We start from the raw sequence: 21,750 nt of genomic DNA, 5'->3' as shown, positions 1-21,750 counted from the left end.
TTATTAATTTGTGTCTTGATCTTCTGTTTCTTTATTAGCTTGCCTAATGGTGTATATATTTTGTTCTTTTTTTTTTTTTTAAATAACCAGCTCTTTGATTTGTTAATCTTTTGTATTGTTTTTTTGGTTGTAATTTATTTATTTATTCTCTAATTTTAATTATTTTTTCTTCTACTTTTGGGATTAGTTTGCTGCTGTTTTTCTATCTCATTCAGATATGTAGTTAATTTGTTTACCTCGAGCCTTTCTAATTTCTTAATATAGACACTAATTGCGATGAATTTCTCTGTTAGCATTGCTTTTGCTGTGTCTCATAAATTTCAATATGTTGTGTTAACATTTTCATTAGTTTCAAGGAACTTTTATTTCCTTTTGAGTTCTTTAACCTATCGTTAATTCAGCAGTGTGTTGTTCAGTTTCCGAGTGTTTGCGTATTTACTGGAGTATTTTGACTTGCTAGTCTCCAGTTTCATTCCCTGATGATCTAAGAAAATAAATGGTGTGATTCCAATTCTTTTAAATTTGCTGAGGCTTGTATTATGATTTAGAATACGATCTAGCATGGATGAGATTTCATGTACTAGTGAAAAAATATGCATTCTGAGTTTGTAGGATGAAAGGTTCTGTAAATATTGACTAAGTTCATTTTTCCTATTGTGTAATTGGGTTCTGTTGTTTCTTTGCTAAGGTTCTATCTTGTAAACCTGTCCATTAAAGTTAGTAGAGTGTTTAATATTAGTATTATTGTGTTGGAGTCTATATATCCCTTTAAATCCATTAGCAATTATTTTATGTAGCCAGGTATTCTAGCATTTGGTGCCTATGGTTCAGGTATTTCTAACATGCTTGTGTAAATTCCTTACCTGGCTGAATTTATTTCTTTACTTCACTGTATGGTGCTATGATCTGTGAACTTACATGTTTATGATCTGGATTTACTCACAGATCAGCCTGGGTAGGAAATTGAGAATTGTTCACCTCAAATAAGCAGCAGGCTTTGTAATTCAAAATATCACCCCTAGGAGTTCTGTCTTTGTAACCACTTCTCTCTCTGTGTGTCTGTTTCTAAAAGGATGACATCGGAAAACTGGGCAAGCTGTTGATGCAGGGCCCCTTCAACATCTGGACAATTCACAAAGATCGCTACAAAATGAAGGATTTTATTCGATTTAAGCCCAGCCAGCGGCAAATCTACCTATTTGAAAAGGGAATAGTGTTCTGTAAGATCCGAATGGAGCCCAGTGACCAGGGGCTGTCTCCTCATTACAGCTTCAAGAAGTCTATGAAGGTACCAACCATACCCATCACAACTAGAGAGAGAGGCGGGAGGGGGAGGGAGGGAGAGAGAGTGAGAGAGATCATCCTATTTTACAGATGAGGAAGATGAAGGTTAGAGAGGTAAATTTAACTTGTCAAATACCACACAGGAGAGCCAGAATCCATTGCTCAGCCTGCCTGACTCCAGGGTCAGCTGGCACAAGGCTCCCTTTCCGCTAGGGAGGGAAAGTTACAGAAAAGTGTTGGTATGGTAGGTATATAACCTTTCTAACCTAAGTATTAGTAGAAGGGCCCTCTATTCTCCAGGAAAACAGGTGAAAGACTGGATGAATTTAGGGCTGGGTGGAATGTCATTTTAGATTTGCCCTTCTCAACTTCACATGGTTGTGTACAAGAGTAAGTAATATCCTGATCCCGGTGGGGGGGTTGGTTTAGGAATCATTGTCTATTATATAAAGTGTCACCTGTTCCCTTTGTTACAGAAAATATTTCAATGCCAGCTGGCTGTTTTACTCATCCACATGCCCACACACATTTTTGCTCTTCTGACTGAAGCTACTAATTCCTGATGGTAGCCCTTATTTTTTCTGTGTCCTAGTAGACACTCATTCAGTTCCCGTTCTGGAGAGATTTGTGAAACAAGACACAAACTCTTCACTTGACATTTGAGTACCACAACTCTCCTGATAGAAAGGTGACGTCCATGCTGCATTCTGAAACGCAAGGCACATAACAGCGTACCTGACTGTGCTTCATGTCTTCATGGGGCCATACGCAGAGTAAACAAAATATGTGGAAGGAAGACGGAAGAAGAGGAATTATAAAAAAAAATGAGAGTTAAAGAGTAGTTTTCAAAATTAATGTATTTGACAAAGAGAGACAGAGACAGACACAAATCTTCCACTTACAGATTCATCTCCCAGAATACCTGCAACAAGCGGGGCATGGGCAAGGCAAATGCCTGGAGCTAAGAACTCAGTCCTGGGCTGCTCGATGGGTGGCAAGCTGCCTCCCAGAGGCACATTAGCAGGAAGCTGGAATGAGAAGCAGAGCTAAGACTCAACCTCAGCCATTCCATTAAGGAAAGCCAGCATTCAAAATGGTATCTTTTAAAAAAGATGTATTTATTTTTATTGGAAAGCCAAATATACATAGAGGAGAAGAGACATCTGCTGATTTACTCCCCAAGTGACCATGACGGCCAGAACTGAGAGGATCCAAAGCCAGGAGCACAGAGCCTCCTCTGGGTCTCCCACACGGGTGCAGGGTCCCAAGGCTTTGGGCTGTCCTTGACTACTTTCCCAGGCCCCAAGCAGGGAGCTGAATGGGAAGTGGGGTCACTGGGACACAAACTGGTACCCATATGGGATCTGGGATGCATGCAAAGCAAGGACTCCATCCACTAGGCTACCGTGCCGGGCCCTAAAAATGGTATCATAACCACTGTGACCTGTGTCCTCTCCAGGTGTAATTTTGCTCTCTGAAAATAATGGTACTGAGCACTTCTCTTCTTTCTTTGCAATAGTTGGCGACACTTTCAATTCGCCAGGTTGGAAGGGGGAGCAATAAAAAGTTTGAAATTGCCAGCCGAAGTGGATTGGAGAAATACATCCTGCAGGTAAAACTCGTACTTTCCTCCAGGGTATCTGCTACTCTCTCCCTGCTATGTTCCCATCGCTTGCCAAGTGATGCCATTCACATCCTTCTAAAGGTCCCTTAGAGAACACTGTGCGATGAGTGTTCCAGGGATTATATTCTCATATTCTCGTGATTTCTTGTCTTAAATACAGGCCACCTCAAAAGAAATCAGAGATTGCTGGTTTTCAGAAATAAGTAAATTACTGGTGGAACAAGAAAACAATGTTAAAGGTAGGGGCCCCTCCTAACTTTAATTCAGAGTTACACTGCTTTCATCTTTTTGATCGGTGGGTCTGTGGACTGTGGATATTATTACAATGGTTCAAATAATGTTAAGATAACAGTGGCCATGTTTTCACAGTCCCTGCATGCACCTGTGCTTCCTTTAGATTGTGTGAGTTATTTTTGTGTGGTTGGTTGTGGTTATGTAGATGTGTTTCTTTCAGTTATATTCCTTCTCATGCCAATTGCCAGATGAATTTTAAAATATATATATACCTATTCAGAATTTATTTGAAAGGGAGATTAGTAAGAGAGAAGGGGAAGAAATGCACACACACACACACACACACACACACACACACACACACGCGCGTGCGCGCGCAGAATGGGTTGTGGAGAGAGAGATGGCGCTCTTGTATCATTTGGTTCAGTCCTCAAATGTCTGCCTCACATGGTTGTCAGAACCCCAGTTAGTTGAATCGTTTTCCGCTGCCTTTGCTGGGTACATTAGCAAGGTGCTAGCTCAGAGTTGGAAGAGCTGTGATGACCACACATTTGGGAGGCTGGCATCACAGACCACAGCCTGGCCCACAGTGCTGGGCTCCAGGTCAACTTTTCAGTCCAAAACTCCAAGGCTATTTAAGAAAGTGTCAGTAGAGATTCAACACCATGCTAGCTTTCAGAAGGTACAACACTTTAAATGTTGAGGCATAATTAACATACCATAAAATACCCTCGAAGTATACAATACAAAGTATAAGAAGTATACAATAAGTTTTAACTCTTCAAAAATTACATAACCATTGCCCATCTAATTCTGTTTCCAAAACATTTTCACAGTCTGCTCCCAGTCCTGTACCAATTAGCCATGATCTCTCATCTCCTTCCCCCACCCCTGTCACCACTAATATACTTTCTGTCTCTAGTGGCTTTTCCTATTCTAGACATTGTAAGCATATGTGATAATATGAAACATGGCCCTTTCCATCTGATGTCTTTCATTTGTATAATTTTGTCAAGCTTTATTCAGGTTGTAGCATGTTCAATACTTAATTTCTTTTTATGATTAAATAATAGTTCACCATATGGTTATTCCATTCTCATAGTCCATTTTGTGCTGCTGTCACAGGATAGTATGAACTGGATAATTGGAAATGAACTGACTTTCTTGGCTTCCAGTTCTAGAAGTGGTGAAGTCCAAGATTGAAGCATTTGGGGAGGGTCTTCTCTGCACTGTCACATGGCAGAAAATAGATGGGCCAGAGGTGTGGAGAACTCAGCCCTTTACATGGATCCTGTTTATAGACTAGCACACTCATTCCTGTAGTACAGCACTACCTCCCTCATGCCCCCATACAGCTTCCTTTAGGTCCTTCTAGGCACCACCATGTTGGGGATCATGTTTCTAACACATGAACTTTGCAGGACACGTTCAATTAACAGCAGCCCTACTTGTTTACCCATTCGTCAGTTGATGAACATTGGAGTTGCTGAGTTTTTGGAACTTATTTTCAAAATTTCTTGGGTACATGGGACAGACATGCTGGGCAAAATGTGGTCTCTATGTTAACTTTCTGAGGGAGTTCCAAATTGTTTCCCAAAATAGTAACACCATTTCATACTCAATTAGCAGTGTAGAAGGGCTCTATTTTCTCCCGTGTCTCACCAACACTTGGTATTGTCCATTATTGTCATTGTTATGGTTGTGATTGACTCCTAGTGGATCCGAAGTGGTACTTTACTATAGCTTTATGTGCTTTCCTCGTGACTAGTGATGCTGAATTTTTTTTCCATGCACTTATTGGCCTTTCATATATTTTCTTTGAAGAACTCTCTGTTCAATTTCTTTGCCCATTTTTAAGTCTCTTTGCCCATTTTTAAGTCTCTTGTCTCTTGGTTGAGTTGCACATTGTGTGTATGTGTGTATTTCTACACTCTTTTCAGACACATGATTTCAAGTATTTTCACTGTTCTGTGAGTTGCCTCTTTTCCAATAAAGTGTTTATTTTGGTGAGGTCTGACTTGTCTGTTTTTTTGGTTGGTTGGTTGTGTTTTAGATGTTATATCTGAGAAACCATTGCCTAATCCCAGGTCATGAGGATTTCTATCTGTGCTTTCCTCTAGGAGTTTATAGTGTTTTTAAAAACAGATTTATTTATTTATTATTGGAAAGGTGTATATACAGAGAGGAGAGACAGAGAGGAAGATCTTCTGTCGGATGTTTCACTCCCCAAGCGGCTGCAGTGGCCGGAGCTGAGCCAATCCAAAGCCAGGAGCCTCCTCCAGGTCTCCCACACAGGTGCAGGGTCCCAAAGTCTTGGGCCATCCTCGGTTGCTTTCCCAGGCCACAAGCAGGGAGCTGGAGGGGAAGTGGGGCCACTGAGATTAAAACCAGTGCCCATATGGGATCCTGGCATGTGCAAAGCAAGGACTTTAGCCATTAGTCTACAGCACTGGGCTCCCCAATATTGTTAATAAATGGTTGGTTGACACATAAACTTATGTAATCAGAGGACTAACTATCATAGAGGTTTAGTTAAGCAATTTCCTCAAAAATGCTGATTGGGATTGTAACACCTCCAGATCAATTTGGTGATCTATAAATAAGTTAATTTCTTAATGGCATGGAGCTTAATCTACCACTGAAGTTTTAATAGAGTCCCACTAACCAGCTGTGTCTTGCAGAAGAAGACTCATGTTGTTTTACAAAGGCATGACATTTATTCCGTGAATAGTACAGAATCACATTTTTCAAGTCCACTTCAAGGGCTGGCATTGCGCTTTCTCGGTTGTAAGAATCTAGTTAAGAAACCAAACCAGAACCTAGCATGGAATTTAGATGAATGGAAAAATCCCATTGAACTGTAATGGCCCCTGGGCATTGTCCAGCCCTTTCCTTTTATGGATATGGAAACAAGGTGTGGCTTTCACCCAGCTTGTCAGTAGCACAAGTCATTTTCAGGAGCCTGGTCCCCCAAGCAGGGTCTGATGAAATGTCCTCAGGAGTGACAGGGGTGACACAAACAGCATAGGCTCTCAGAATGGAGAGAGGGCCTGCAGTGAGCTGTGTGAGTGAGCGAGATCCAGGACTAGCGGGAACCTCAGGAGATGAGACTCCAGGGCTCCAAGTTTGCATTTAACACTATTGTAGGTGATGGAGAATTACTGGAGGTTGAGATCTGTTGCTTTTCTTAAACCTGGGATAGTTAGTGTCTGAGCAAAAAAAAAAAAAAAAAAAGCGGGGGAGGGGGAGTGATTTTTATCGTTATCCCAAGGACTCTTAATCTATTCCTCACCCAGTCTTATAATTTGATATCATATGGACAAACTAAGCCCTTCATGGGCATTATCCCTGAATTCAACATGAAGCAAGCCAGATAGACCCAGAACCCAGGCTTGCAGGGGACTGCCCCGCATGGGCTATGGGCCTGGAACAGAATTCCAGGACTAGGTGAGCTGGGGGCTGCAGAAACCTTTTCCAAGTTACTAGGAAAAGGAGATTAAGACTTACACACTTTGACATGTTTTTATAGTACTCTCTCTGGGCCCATGTGTGCATATTTAAAATCAACTCAAATTAGTGTATGTGTGAGAGGACTTTATTTTTGTTGTTGGTCTTTGACTAATTCCAGGCAGGAGGAATCTACAATAGAAAACAAGTGCTAGGTAAAAACTTGATTGTTTTTCCCTAACCAGTGTCAAATTCATATGATTCTATGTGATTACTGTTATAGATTATTTTTTTTTCAACACTCAACTTATCATGTGAGGTTTCCAATTTTTGGAAAATCCTGGTTTCTCAATAACCAGTGGCCCCATTCCTCTTTCCTGGGTTCTGTCGTTCTCTTGCTGGTTGTCCTGGCCTCTTGCTGTTTTCTTGGGCTTTCCTATCAGAGCCTCCAGTTCTCTCATTTTCTCCAGGCTTCCCTGCCTTCTAACTTGCTGAGTAGGTCAAAGTACCCTCTGATGTTGATTCCTGCAGCTTCCTCTCTTTATGTGGAATTCTGATCTTCACTTCCCTTTCTTCATTCCTCCTTATCTGGGAGCTGTATGTGCTTATACTTTGGCTAGTCTTAAGTTTCAGTGGTGCCCATTTTTCTATTTCTGTCAACTTTCTCTCTCTCAGGGAGTACTCAGTCTATGCACGTTGAGTGAAACTTATACCCTGTGACTCAGTTCTGCTACAAGAGCTACCTTATTAATGATCTTTTGGCCTGACACTTACGGAACCACACCAGCCCTACCCCAGAGATAAGCAACAAGGAAGGGGTGAGGGCTCTAGAAGACAGCTGAGTGGCTCTCCCTCCATTGCATCCAGTGCGTATGAGCATGCTCTCCTATAGCATTTGCTGGGCTCCATTTACATTTTCCTTCCTACCAGAACACAAATTCATTTAAGGGCATAGGAGTGATCCTGTTAGTTTTAGTTTCCCTGCTGCCTCCTATACTAAGGCCCCTGGGCACTTGTTATGGTGCCCAGTCTGTTTGGTGAGCATGCAAATGAAAGGACCTCAGTGAGCAGCCAGATGAAGCAGCAAACTATGCTGCGAGCAAAGAATGGGAATGATGGAGTTCTGCTCAGGTGTATCCCAAACCTCCCACCCATTGGTTCATTGAACTCATATGTTCCGCAAGTTTCTTTGATAGTTGGCATTTCCAGCAAAGAGAGAAGGAAGGAGCGTGCTATAATGAGTCAGTTTTTAAGGAGATAAGAAAAGGAGTCCTGCTCTTCACTTCTCATCTTTTTAACCTATGTGTGAGCTGCATACTCTACCCAGTGGTGCCCTTGGACTGATCCCTTACAGAATGGCATCCGCAGAGTAGAGGCAGGTCTTAGAGTTCAGGTGAGTGAGGAGACACTTTCCCACGGGCGTGACCTGCTGGGAGCCAGCACTGCTTCTTCAGCTGCTCCAGGGAAGCATGTGCATGCCACACTTTCCTGTGCATGCGTTTTTCTTTCAAGTAGAAACAGTGGAGTTAAATGTGTTCCATGGGTGGAAAACCTAGAAAGAATCTCCACTAGCAAGCGAGACCCAGTGCCCAGCAAGCATAGGACTAAAGGTAGGAATCAAAGAGAGAGTGAAGCACAGAAACCATGGAGGAACTCAAGGGACGTAGATGCTGGGGAAGACAACATTGGGTCCAGATCCTGCTTACTTAGAAGAGGAGAGAAAGAAGGGCATTGATGCCCTCTGTGTGGTATGAAATCAATTTCCTGTTTATCTGTGGAAATCTACTTAGGTCAGGATTAATATGAAGAAATTGACTCATGTTGATAAGACGCTTGCCCTACAGAAGAGGGCGAAGGAAATGACTATAGGGAAAAGTGCGTGACAAGAACGGCCAGCCTCTATTTCTGTTGCTCTCCCAAGCTTTCCATGGGAAGGTCAAGAGTTCTTGTCCCGTTATTTCCCCACCAGATGTGATCCCTGGCTGCTTTGTGCATTGATTTTCCTGTGCTCAGAATGGAGCAGGGGGTTGAAAATGGAGGCAATGGGAGGCATTTCTCTATTTCAAGTGATACAAAAGTAAGCTGTGTATTTATGGGGCTTTGAGTGTGCACTTTTTCCTTTTGGCTCTTCCTCCTTTTATTTATTATGTAAACAAAAGATAAATTTTTTCCCAGGAACTTTCTAGATTATACTTTAGTACTGCCCATGGAATTTAGTATTGAGAGTCTTGATTTTGACTGATGTCTTCATTAGCCTAGACAGTCACACATTGAATTCTATCTATGGAATGGCCAGAATAATAGAAATTGATCTTCTCGCAGCTCTGGAGACCAGAAATCTGACATGAGGGTTCCAGCATGGTTGGGTTAGGGAGGGCTCTCTTTCCAGCTTTGTCCATTCATGCCAGGGCAAGGCTAACCAGTGTGTTTCTGCCTCAGGCTTCTAGACCCTGGGGTGCTAAGGGGCATGAAAGGCAACAAGAGGGTCAGAGAATGAAGAAATCAGATGTTCAGTCTTGAGCAAGAAAAGGTGATAGCAATATCATCTGCCATGGCAGTAATTCTTAATTAGGGTATGTGGACCTATTATGCAATGGTATACTTGGAAAATAAAATGTGACCTGTTTTCTTCTTAGTACAAATGAGGAAATATCCGACTTCAAAAAATCTTGATTGGTGAATATTCCTAGAATATTATCCCTAAATATTTTCGTGATAAGACTTGTTCCTTGATGAATTGGAACAGGATCTCTTGGAGCTATGTATTTTTTAAAGATATTCTTGTCTGAAAGAGAAAATCAGGGAGACAAACCTCTCATTCACTGGTCCACTCCCCGAATGGCCAAATGGTCCCAGTGGCCAGAGCTGGGCTGATCCAAAATTGGGATCCAGGAGCTTCTTCTGGGTTGCTCCTGGGTGCAAGAGGCCCAGAGTGTTGACCATTAACTACTCTCCTAGGCCATTAGCAGGGAGTTGGACTGGAAATGGAGCATCCGAGACTAGAACCAATGCCCATATGGGATGCCTGTGCTTTGAGCAGGGGATTAACCACCCTAGTCTGCTGGCCCCTAGAGCAATGGATTTTTATGCTTTGGTTTCAAATAGAGATTTTTGGTTAGTTTGTGAGAAACTTCTTTTGAGAAAAAATGAAATCAAATTTTCATCTGTTGTACCCTATAATACTTAGATTTAATGTGGTAATGGGGTAGAGTCACATGCTAGCATCCTCTATTTAAAAACAAACAAACAAAACACTTGGGCCCAGCACGATTGCTTAGTGGTAAAAGTCCTTGTCTTGAATGCTCAAGGATCCCATATGGGCACCAGTTCTAATCCTGACTGCCCTGCTTCCCATCCAGCTCCCTGCCTGTGACCTGGGAAAGCAATCAAGGACAGCCCAAAGCCTTGGGACCCTGCATGCATGTGGGAGACCCGGAGAAGCTCCTGGCTTCTGGCTTCGGATTGGCTCAGCTTCAGCCGTTGTGGCCACTTGGGGAGTGAACCATCGGATGGAAAATCTTCCTCTCTTTCTCTCTCCTCTTTGTATATCTGACTTTCTGATAAAAATAAATAAATCTTTAAAAAAAATCAAAGTGAAGGAAGACCTCCCCCACCAGCACTGGATTAATTTTTTTTTTTAGGTGCTCAACAGACCAGTAAAGTGTGTTGAGATAGCATTTCTCAATCTATTCTCATTCATTTACTGAGTGATACTTCTCAGGGAGAAAAGACTGAACCTATCAAACAAGTCATAAGTATATTGTTTTCATGAGGGGTTTAAGCTCTTCCCTCATGTGCCAGGAGTGCCATAAAGAGGTCTTGATAAGAACATTTGCTGGAGGCTAGAAGGGACAACGTTGGAAAAAAATCTTCAAATTTGCTGATCATAGCTCTTTACTCATTCAGAACATGAAGATGTGTATTACTCAAATGTCTATTCTACCTTCCTTCCTTCCTTCCTTCCTTCCTTCCTTCCTTCCTTCCTTCCTTCCTTCCTTCTTTCCTTCCTTCCTTCCTTCCTTCCTTCCTTCCTTCCTTCCTTCCTTCCTTCCTTCCTTCCTTCCTTCCTTCCTTCCTGCCTTCCTTCCTTCCTGCCTTCCTTCCTTCCTTCTTCCCTTCCTTCCTTCCTTCCCTCTTTCCTTCCTTCCTTTCTTCCTTCCTTCTTCCTTCCTTCCTTCCTTCCTTCCTTCCTTCCTTCCTTCCTTCCCTCTTTCCTTCCTTCCTTCCTTTCTTCCTTCTTCCCTTCCTTCCTTCCTTCCTTCTTCCCTTCCTTCCTGCCTTCCTTCTTCCCTTCCTGCCTTCCTTCCTTCTTCCCTTCCTGCCTTCCTTCCTTCTTCCCTTCCTTCCCTCTTCCCTTCCTTCCTTCCTTCCTTCTTTCCTTCCTTCCTTCCCTCCTTCCTTCCTTCCTTCTTCCTTCCTTCCTTCCTTCCTTCTTCCTTCCTTCCTTCCTTCCTTCCTTCCTTCCTTCCTCCTTCCTTCCTTCCTTCTTCCTTCCTTCCTTCCTTCCTTCCTTCCTTCTTCCTTCCTTCCTTCCTTCCTTCCTTCCTTCCTTCCTTCCTTCCTTCCTTCCTTCCTTCCTTCCTTCCTTCCTTCCTTCCTTCCCTCTTCCCTCCCTCCCTTCCTTCCTTTCTTCCTTCCTTCCTTCCTTCCTTCCTTCCTTCCTTCCTTCCTTCCTTCCTTCCCTCTTTCCTTCCTTCCTTCCCTCTTTCCTTCCTTCTTCCTTCCTTCCTTCCTTCTTTCCTTCCTGCCTTCCTTCTTCCCTTCCTGCCTTCCTTCTTCCCTTCCTGCCTGCCTCCTTCCTTCCTTCCTTCCCTCTTTCCTGCCTTCCTTCCTTCTTCCCTTCCTTCCTTCCTTCCTTCCTTCCTTCTTCCCTTCCTGCCTTCCTTCCTTCTTTCCTTCCTGCCTTCCTTCTTCCCTTCCTGCCTTCCTTCCTTCTTCCCTTCCTTCCTTCCTTCCTTCCTTCCTCCTTCCTTCCTTCCTTCTTCCCTTCCTTCTTCCTTCCTTCCTTCCTTCCTTCCTTCCTTCCTTCCTTCCTTCCTTCCCTCTTTCCTTCCTTTCTTCCTTCCTTCCTTCCTTCCTTCCTTCCCTCTTTCTTTCCTTCCTTCCTTCCTTCCTTCCTTCCTTCCTTCCTTCCTTCCTTCCTTCCTTCCTTTCTTCCCTTCCTTCTTCCCTTCCTTCCTTCCTTCTTCCCTTCCTTCCTCCCTCCCTCCCTCCCTCCCTTCCTCCCTTCCTTCCTTCCTTCCTTTCTTCCTTCTTTCCTTCCTTCCTTCCTTCCTTCCTTCCTTCCTTCCTTCCTTCCTTCCTTCCTTCCTTCCTTCCTTCCTTCCTTCCTTCCTTCCTATCTCTCTGTTGAATACTTAAGGTCATCAGACCCAAAGCCATGGGGTGAGCAGACACAAGAAAGGAGTGTGTGCCAGTGTAAGGTTAGCTTCAGACTGTGACCAGGCCTTTCTGTGTCAGTCCCTGTATGCTGTGTCAGTGGATATATGCACTTGCTCTCAGTGTCAGGAGGTGGGCTGGTTTTAAGAGATGAAAAGCTAACAGTGCAATGCCTATTCTACTGAGATGAGCTTGGGGGACTTTTTCACTAGTTAGTTGTACACACACACACAGTCATTGAACACTCAGTGAGAAGATTGGTGGATAACCCACTGATAACCCACAGAGCCCTCAGAGTTAAGCTATGAAAGGTGCCACACTACACTGACAGCCTCGAATGCTGGTAAACATGGGGGGCAATACGAGGTCTTCCTTGCTGGTTGGAATGCACACGGATCCAGCCACTTGGCAAAAAGTTTGGTGGCTTGTTAAAAAGCAGAACGCAGCCTTAACATACAATGCAGCTATTCCTCTCTGTCCTCTTTGCTTCCTAAGGTTCTTCTGAAAGTCCTTTCTCAGTAATAAACTGCGCTATTTTTCTTGGCAACTGATCCAAGCACGCACTCTATAGGATTCTGCTATTCGGTCACTTGTGGGCCAAAAGCATTGAGGACCCCGTCACTGGCTTGGGTGTGCTGTGGGGAGCCCACGTCCCTGGCCTGCTGGAGCAGCTTCATTGCGAAGCCCTTCATCTTGGGGTGACCCTGGACTGGGAAAGGCGGACAGGGATGCAGCACCTGCTGCAATGTCTCCAGTTGCTGAGAGAGGTGGGGAAAACATCATCTGTCAGGGTGGCAGGGTTGAGAGATAGAGAAAGTGCCACACTTGGACGAGTTACTGATTTAAACATCAGGTGAGAATCATGGGGTCCTTGCCAGTATTTAACCTGTTGCCCCCTACGCCAGAGGGACAGACTGGCCTAAAGTATACGTGGCAGAACTTGAAAGTGGGTGAGTTCCCAGCCTAAACATCTGCCACCTGCCGTTTGAGGAGTAGGTAAGACCATGCCCTGATAGGAAAGATGAGGGACCCTAAAACATGGAGTGAGTGTATCTGGATACAGTCCCCTGAGCCCCTGGACTGGCAGTAGTCTACTCTTTGTGGGACAGTCGGCTTTTCCCTCTCCCTCTGACTCAGCCAGGGGCAAGGGATAATGTTTGCTTGTCCCCAGGTTCGTCCCCACTCTCCTTCCTAATTCCTTCCAGAACAAGTAGTAGGGTCAGATTGAAATGTGACTTGACCAAGGCAGAGGCACACAGACAGACAAGAAGGAGTAGAAATTTTAAGGGAGCATTTCTAGCAGTTAGGTTGCCCACATCTCACACTGGAGCACCTGGCTTCAGTTCCTAGCTGCAGCTTCCTGCTCGCTGCAGACCCTGGGATGCAGCAGGGGTGGGACAAATAAATGAGTTCCTAGCAGCCAGGTGGAAGTCCTGGACTGTATTCCCAAATGCTGGATGCAGCCACAGCCCAGCACTGGTCACAGTGGGTCTCTGGGGCGTGAACCAGGAGCTGGGGGCTGTCTTTCTCTGTCTTGGTCTCAAACAAATCCTATGCAAAGCTCTTTGAATGGTGCTTTAATGCCTACTGTAGATAATCCATGAAGAGACGTAACCAAATGATCAAGCCAACTTGATGACTTGGCCAGTGGATGTCATCTGGCCTCCTCCTTGGCACTTCTGCAGGTGGTGGCAGAATGGGGAGGCTGTGCAGGGACCCAGCCCATCATCGCGGCTCCTCTTGCTGTTGCTGCTGTAGTGGAGGTGCAACATCCCAGCAGAGAGCAGTGCTGAGCCAAGCTGATTCCATCAGACTGCTACAGGCTAGATGCGACCAGTCAAATGACTGTACATCTATCAAGAGACTCCTTTGTGGCAAAACAGGAGGAACTGTGGACCTGGGACAGTAGACCCACCTGGTTGAGAAGGTGCTGGTGGGATAATGTATTGGCACAGCCCCATGAGGATGAGATGGAGCCGCAGTTTGGATGTGGCACTGTAGGGATGAGATGTTGTTCTTCAGAGTGCAGTAGGTCTGTATAATGGTGTATAATGGTGTGGTGCTCCAGTAGGCAGAACATATGAAGCTGGGAGGCGAGAAAGTGAAGAAGCTGCCCCCTCACTCCTTTCACTCCTGGGGACCCATGGAGAGTTTGTGCTCCCCATCCTTGCAACTTCAGAGTCAGTGGGTCTAGAGTGAGTTCAGTTCCCAAGGGAGACAACTTCCACCAGGGAAGGTAGTAGGAATCCTACTTCAGTTTGTCTCTGTCACCTGCTGTGGTGGTCAATCCTATCTCCCTCCCATCCATTCTGGAACCACCATACTCTTGTACAACTACCCACACCCCTTCTGGTACTTCTGATAGTGGCACACATAGTGGGGGAGCCAAACTCTCGCCGGCTGCTGGCTCCTTGCCCACTCACAGCTGCAAGTGCATGCAATGTTGACCTGCTGGTCAAACACGCCCCTGGCATTATCTCCTCTGGATGGGCAGTGCAGGTGCCTGCCTGCAGGATGGCAGCTGCTCTTTTTGCCTGCTGGTAGACAAACTGATCATGCAGGGATAAGGCCCCAGGGGGAAGTGGGGAGGTCCTGAGTAATCTCATGATCAGTGGGCCTGGTTAGGGCAGATGTAGGCTTTCTGCTGTGGAACCAGCCCTCTCTGGTAGCTGACAGTGCACAGAAAGGAGTGGGCTTCTGCCTTGGATTGAGGGGAAGGTTTTGATGTTTTTTTTTTTTTTTTTTAAATCTATTTTTAGTGCAAAGTCAGCTATACAGAGAGGAGAGACAGAGAGGAAGATCTTCTGTCCGATGATTCACTCCCCAAGTGACTGCAATGGTTGAAGCTGAGCCAATCCAAAGCCAGGACCCTGGAGCCTTTTCATGCAGGTGCAGGGTCCCAAGGCTTTGGGTCATCCTCAACCCCCTCCCAGGCCACAAGCAGGGAGTTGGATGGGAAGCAGGGCTGCTGAGATTAGAACCCATGCTCATATGGAATCTCAGCGCACAAGGCAAGGACTTGAGTCGTTAGGCCACTGCGCCTGGCCCGATTTTGAGTTTTAAATTTATATTTATCTGTGATTTGCAAAGCCCTGGCTGTGTGGGGAGAGCCATTCTACCTGAGGGGGCAGAAAGAGCCTCTTGTGGAGATCCATGGGCGCCCCCTGCAGGCTGTGCTTGGGATGCCACATCTGTCCTGTGCAGTACAAACCTGTACACCTTTGCAGTTAATGTGGGCCTAGATGATCTCATGATTATTTTAATTTGATTGTCATTCCAAATGATTTAATGAGTCTTATATATTTTTAAATAGTATTTATCTAAGAGAGAGAGGAGACAAAGAGACCTTCCATCCTTCTCTCTAAGCCCTGGCACAGTCCTCTCTGATCAGCGATTGTAGGGTATTTTAGGAGCCTAACCAATTGACTTTATTCAAATATCAGTATACATAAGGGAACTCTTTTATGTTTGCTTTTGAAATTTGTTTTTAAAGCAAATTTTAAATTTTCCTTTCCTGGTCATAAAAAGGATATAGAAAATCCAGGGGCTGGCATTGTTGCTGGTGTTCCATAACACAGTTCCAGACTTCAGGTTTGGAGTCCTGGCTGCTCCACCTGTGATCCAGCTCCCCACCAATGCACGTGGACAAGCAGCAGCAGATGGCCCAGGTGCTGGCACCCAGGGGCCATCCACACCCTGGCTTTGTCCTGGCCTCATCCTAGCCATGGACTAGAAGACAGATTATCTCTCTCTCCCTCTCTCTGTCACTCTTATTAAATAAATATTTTTTAAATATCCAGAAAAAGGCTGAGCATGAAGGCTTAATCGGTAATCCTCTTCTTGCAAGCCAGGGATCCATGTGGGCACTGGTTCATGTCACAGTTGCTCCACTTCCCATCCAGCTCCCTGCCTGTGGCCTGGGAAAGCAGTCAGGGATGGCCACAAGTCCTTGGGACTCTGCACCCGCGTGGGAGACCTGGAGGAAGCTCCTGGCTCCTGGCTTCGGATCAGCTCAGCTCTGGCTGTTGCAGCTATTTGAGCAGTGAACCAGTGGATGGAAGTTCTTTCTGTCCTTCTGTAAATCTACCTATCCAATAAAGATAAATAAATCTTTTTTAAAAATCCAGGAAAAATGAGAATCGGCTAGATTCAATTACGATCACTGTAAATATCATCTAAACTTTTCTTTCTTCACAATCGCATAGTTTCTTTTTTTCCCCTTTTTCTTTCTTTTTTTTTTTTTTAGAGTCACATTAAAGCTTGAAACCTTCGACTAAATATTTATCTGAGGAAATGGGGAACTGGGCAAGGTTGCTGCACTAGGAAGTGGGGTTTCGGTTGTGCAATGTCTTTGTCTCCAGTGCCCAGCCACTCTGCAAATTCAAGACCCCATCCCACACTGCTCCGGATGCAAGCCATGATTTGATCACAGAAAATGCACCTCCTCCCCTCTCAGGCTAATGAAAACAGGCCCCATCTCTCTGGATGCCTTGCTTCTTTGTACTTAAATCATTTTTCCTATGTGCATTACAAAACAGGGGTAACTCTGGGATTCTATTGTGGGCTTCTCTGAGGTGCAGCTCTGATGGCATACCATCCCAGTCAGTTACTTCTGAAGGGAAGCAATGCCCAGAGCTTGGGCATCACCTTAAGGCTTCCCCAAACCCCAAGTGGAAAAGATGCACTTTCGTTCATGTGCTAGGTGCGGTCCCTTCAAAATGCGTGTAGCTGTGAAGGACAGAGAAAAAATTGCTGTAGAGTTCCCCCTTGTGTTCAGAGCAGCTGCTGCATGAGCAGGCTCCGCTGCGGTCCCATTGCGCCATCCAGTGGACAGCAAGGGTAAAGCTATCACTTAAAGTCACTCATGGGTTCCCTTGTTAATAAATCTCATTCGGTTTGTTTAAGTCAGATAAATGCTTGGAATTCTAAATGTGCAACGCCGGAACTAGACTCCCTGGGCCCTGGAAAGCCGATGCCCTGTGAGCCCATCCCCCAAGGACAAAGAGACGGCCTCTCTGCTCCGCTTTCTGCAGCCTGCTGTGTCCATTCCTGTTGACCTTTCCTGCATCTTTGGCATGTACCTGCGAGTGCTCAATGAGTCGGGGCATGGTGCTCTCCCAGTCCACCTGCTTGCCTGGTACCAGAGCCATCCGCAGCTACCACTGGAAATGTTGCCAGAATTACCTTGAATATTTGTCAGGGGCCTGTGTATTTAGCTTGTTTTCTGAGGTGTGCTTCTTTACAAGGCCACTGATCATGTTTATAATCTGCTTTCTTCCTGAAGTGTCGATGAGGTTGGGCCAGAGGCAGACACATCTCCCCCAGACTTGAGCAGTATATATGACCCTGTGGTATCAAGAGCTGTGAGTGCTCCCTGTTGAGTCCCTGGGGAGCATGAGCCCAGAGCTGTGAGTGCTCCCTGCTGAGTTCCTGAGGAGCATGAGCCCAGAGCTGTGAGTGCTCCCTGCTGAGTCCCTGGGGAGCATGAGCCCAGAGCTGTGAGTGCTCCCTGCTGAGTTCCTGAGGAGCATGAGCCCAGAGCTGTGAGTGCTCCCTGCTGAGTCCGTGGGGAGCATCAGCCACGAACTGTGAGTGCTCCCTGCTGAGTCCCTGGGGAGCATGAGCCCAGAGCTGTGAGTGCTCCCTGCTGAGTCCCTGGGGAGCATGAGCCCAAAGCTGTGAGTGCTCCCTACCGAGTCCCTGGGGAGCACCAATCCAGTAGGAATGATCTTGCTGCCAGGGTCCCGAGGTGGCAGCGGGCTGTGCGCTGCACAGCATGTGGTCACTTCCAAAGCTGCCAAGATCTTCTTCTGGAGCCTTCACCCCAAGGATCTATCTAACTCAACTTCCTCTCCAAGCCTCTTGCCTCCGAATGCTGCGATCGGTTTACACACAAAGTGTCATTCAGCAAGGATCAAATCTCTAACCTGTTGATCCTGGGGAGACAGTCAGCATCCGAAATATGGCAATACCTAGGACTCTTGGGACCACAGAGTTCTGGGCCGGTCTATCCTGAGGGGATTAAGCAGGCAGCCCAGCAACCTGCAGATAGCCTCTGCAGGGGCTGGAGCCAGGGACCACTCTGCTGGATCAGCACACTCAGGCCCTGGTCCTGACTTGGGCTGCAGCAAACCTCACTTTGGCTGCAGCTTAGTGGGTGATCCCCCAAGTGGTTGTACGCCCAGGAGCTGCCCTAGCTTCCTTGTCAGGGCTCGGGCTGATGCACCTCCTGAAAGGTCTGCAGTTTCTGAGGACACTGGTATCTTCCAGGAGCTGAGAGGAATTCAGGGAGGATGGGGTGTTGTCTGCTGCTGAGAACCCAGGGCCCTGGGGGAGACACCCAGGGGCCAGCAGGTGCAGTTTGTTTCTTGTAATGCCCATGCCTGTCCCCGCAGCACCCCACTGCTTTGTCCTGTGGAGCAGAACAGAACCCAACAGGTAGGATAGGACAGATGGGATTACAAAGTTCAGTGTTGCTGCCTAGACTTTAGTTTTAATTTTCCTAATGGCATGTGTGTACATGATGGTGTGTGGGGGGTGATGATCTCCCTGGGGTTGCACTCTAAGCACCATGGAAATTCTGCTCCTGGTGTCTCCACCTTCACCCCAGGCATTGGCAGCTGGGGCCACATCACCAGGGAGCATGCCCTGTGAAGAGCCTTCAGCATCCTCTTCTGGTGCCAGCAACCGGGGGGGACTGCCTGGACTGCAGTCTGGGCCCTGACAACTCCTCTTGGTTCAACCCAGTGCCTGGCTCTCCCTACCCCCCACGGAGCCACAGGTTGTGTTTGGAACTCCAGGCACCCTCCACGATGAGCAGGAGCTGGGCTGTGTGCCTGTGCTGCCTCCCAGCCTGCACCTGGAGGGCTGTAGAAACAAATAGTGAGCTAGCAAATGCAGCCCTTGGTAAAAGATGGCACAGTACTGAGTGTGTGGCAGGTGTTGGCCTTGGGCAGGCCCTTCCCTGGGATGGGCACTGAGTGCCACATCCGGCAGCCCTTCTATCCCCTCTTAAGCCAGGCCTCCCTCTGTCTTTTTGTCTCCCCAAGGCTGCTCTGGCGGGGAGTTGGTCTCCATGGAAACCACGGAAGGTCGAGAAGGCACAGAAGATCTGGAAAAGGAAAACAGCGCTCTGAGCGTAACTCCTGCCTTCCTTGCCTCTTGCATGCGGTCCCTTCTTCCCGGTCATCCGAACTGCCTGTGCGCCTCCCTCTCCCCTCCGCTGCACGCTGCCCCTTCCTCTCACGCCTCCTGCGCGTGATTCTCACCGTAAGGACCTGGCCCTCACCCAGCACCAAGCTGGGGTCCCTGGACTCTCTGAGTGGCCCTAGCCTAGCAGGTCCTAAGTCACTGCCTCCTTAACCAGGCTCCTGTTTTCTTCTCAGAATTAAGGATTCTTGCTGGGAACCCATATGGTCCAGGGATGAAAAGGGGAAGGGAGAAGCAGGGCTTGGGGGATGGAGGAGGGTGAGACTCTGAGTCCTAGGGTGCGTCCCTCTTCCAGCTCTCCGGACTTTTCCAGTTGGACGACGAGGAGGAAACCTGTGCCTCCAAGCCAGTTCTCCCGGAAAGGGGAGAAAGCCCCCGAGCAGAGAAGCAAGACGGCGACGAGGAGGAGAGGTGAGCGCCAGAAGGGGAAAGAGGCACCACCACCGCTGCCAGTCCCCCACCCTGGCTCTAACTCTCTCCTCTGGGAATTTCAGGGCTGTGAGCCGCACCACTGAAGAGCGCGCCCCGGTGTCCCATGGCGTGCAGGCCGCTGCGGGGCAGACGGCGGGTTTCCCGGCAAAGGCCGAGCAGGCAAGGGCAGGACGCCTGAGACCCTCCTGCTCCGTTGATCCTTGACCCGCGCCATTCGGCGCCCCGCTTTAGCGGAACGGGTCCTCGTCGCCTCGACCGCTGCGGATCTGACGGCCGGGAGGGGGCGTCCTAGGACCGCGCTGGGGTCGGCCAGGCAGGCCAGCCGGCCGCAGCCGGGGGACCCCGAGGATGGCCAGGCAGGCGTCAGGATAGCCTGTATCCCCAGGACTCAGCCCCCGGGCTCTGGGGCTGCACGCTCCTCACGTCGCCAACTGACCGCTCTGCTGTGTGCGTCGCAGAGGCTCAGCAGCACCCCTGGCCTCTCCAACTGCGCTCCTGCGGCCCCGTACGTGAGCCTCAAAAAACGCCTTCGGACTGGTAGCAAGTTCCCCGAGGGTCCGGAAGGAATGAGCTGAGAACAGCGCAACCCGACCCGAGCCCTGCGAGAGGTGCGCCCCCGAGAACGTCCAGTGCTTGGCGGTTCCAGCACCAATAGCTTTCCGAGATGGCTGGGTCCATCTGCAGAGGCATTTGCTGTTGCTATTTGTCTGAATTCACTTCGGTTATTTTGTTAACTTTCATGTTTCTTTCTAGTTGCCGGATTTTACAGCTTTGGCCACCTGTTCGTGCCTATTTTACTTTCAAGAACATTTGGTGTTAAAGTTGTTCATTTTCTGTTATATTTGTTAAAGAGTTTTGAACTCATTAAAAGTATTTATTTTCAATTATATTTACAATTGTTAACATCCGAGTTATTCTTTAGCTAGTGGGGTTCTTGAGATACTCATTTTTACATTTCCTTAGCTATTAAAAACACTGGAAGTTTTTGAATTACTGGAGTTATTTATTTTCAAGAATTCCTCTCCCCTCCTTCCCTGGTCATTTAGTTTTAGAGTTGCTCATGTTTATGGCATATTTTGTTATTTTAGAATTTGATTCTTATTTCATTTTCATTTATTACTTTTTAAGCATGATAATTTGAGAATGTTTTATTTGCTTTTTAAATTTTTTTTTTTTTATTGGAAAGGCAGATATACAGAGAAGAGAGAGAGAGGAAGATCTTCCATCTGATGATTCACTCCCCAAGTGAGTGCAACGGCTGGAGCTGAGCCAATCCAAAGCCAGGAGCCTCTTCCGGGTCTCCCACGCGGGTGCAGGGTCCCAAGGCTTTGGGCCGTCCTCGACTGCTTTCCCGGGCCACAGGCAGGGAGCTGGATGGGAAGTGGGGCTGCTGGGATAAGAACCGGTGCCCATATGGGATCCCGGGCATGCAAGGCGAGGACCTTAACCACTACACCATCGCGCCGGGCCCTTATTTGCTTTTAAGAGATATTTAGTGTGTTGTTTTCAGCTACTTAGTTTTAGTTGTTTCTTTTATGATAACTTATTTTAAAAAAAAAGATTCATTTATCTTACTTGAAAGAGACAGAAAGAGAGGGAGAAATGGAGAGAGAGATCTCCCATTGCTGGTTCACTCATATGGCTACAGCATCATGGGCTGAGCAGGTTGAAGCCAGGAGCCGGGAGCTTCTTCCACGTCTCCCACATGAACAAAGGGTCCAAGGACTCTGACCATCCTCCACGGCTTTCCCAGGCCGTCAGCAGGGAGCTGGATCAGAAGCGGAGCAACTGGGACTAGAACTGGCACCCATTTGGATGGGTGACAGCAGGTGGAGGACCAGCCCACTATGCCACCATGCTGGCTCTGATAGCTTATTTTTACATATTTCATTTAAAATTTATTTGGAGTTAGAATAATCTTCTCTCCCTGTCAGGATTTCATCAGCAGAGTGCTGGAGCAGTTATTTTCACAGAGAACTTAGTGTTGAGAGTTGCCTGCCAACCCTTCCCACCCCACCGCCTCCCTCCCGTTTCCACACCCTTTCTGGCTACTGCCCCAGACCTAAAAAGGCAAATACATTGGTGCTGGGGTCTGGTGGAGCCTTCCGCCACAAGCAGTAGCTCCACAACCGAACTTAGGC

General features: G+C 47.0%; 1 protein-coding gene across 1 annotated transcript in view; it reads left to right on the top strand.

The window, feature by feature from the left end:
- The window catches only part of MCF2L2 (MCF.2 cell line derived transforming sequence-like 2), a 232,463-nt gene extending 212,650 nt beyond the window's left edge, over nucleotides 1-19,813 (top strand). Inside the window, exons 27-34 of the mRNA XM_041002575.1 lie at nucleotides 1,073-1,288; nucleotides 2,804-2,896; nucleotides 3,069-3,153; nucleotides 5,397-5,424; nucleotides 8,102-8,199; nucleotides 19,018-19,106; nucleotides 19,473-19,588; nucleotides 19,672-19,813. Of these exons, the coding sequence (XP_040858509.1) occupies nucleotides 1,073-1,288; nucleotides 2,804-2,896; nucleotides 3,069-3,153; nucleotides 5,397-5,424; nucleotides 8,102-8,199; nucleotides 19,018-19,106; nucleotides 19,473-19,588; nucleotides 19,672-19,813 (867 nt within the window). The remainder of the gene's footprint in view (nucleotides 1-1,072; nucleotides 1,289-2,803; nucleotides 2,897-3,068; nucleotides 3,154-5,396; nucleotides 5,425-8,101; nucleotides 8,200-19,017; nucleotides 19,107-19,472; nucleotides 19,589-19,671) is intronic.
- Nucleotides 19,814-21,750: the final 1,937 nt, after the last annotated feature.

The sequence above is a fragment of the Ochotona curzoniae genome, unplaced genomic scaffold, assembly GCF_017591425.1.
Source record: "Ochotona curzoniae isolate NIBS_2020 unplaced genomic scaffold, NIBS_Ocur_1.0 scaffold_2587, whole genome shotgun sequence".
NCBI lineage: Eukaryota > Metazoa > Chordata > Mammalia > Lagomorpha > Ochotonidae > Ochotona > Ochotona curzoniae.
Note: the sequence above shows the minus strand (reverse complement) of the source record. Positions and strands in the feature narration are given on the sequence as shown.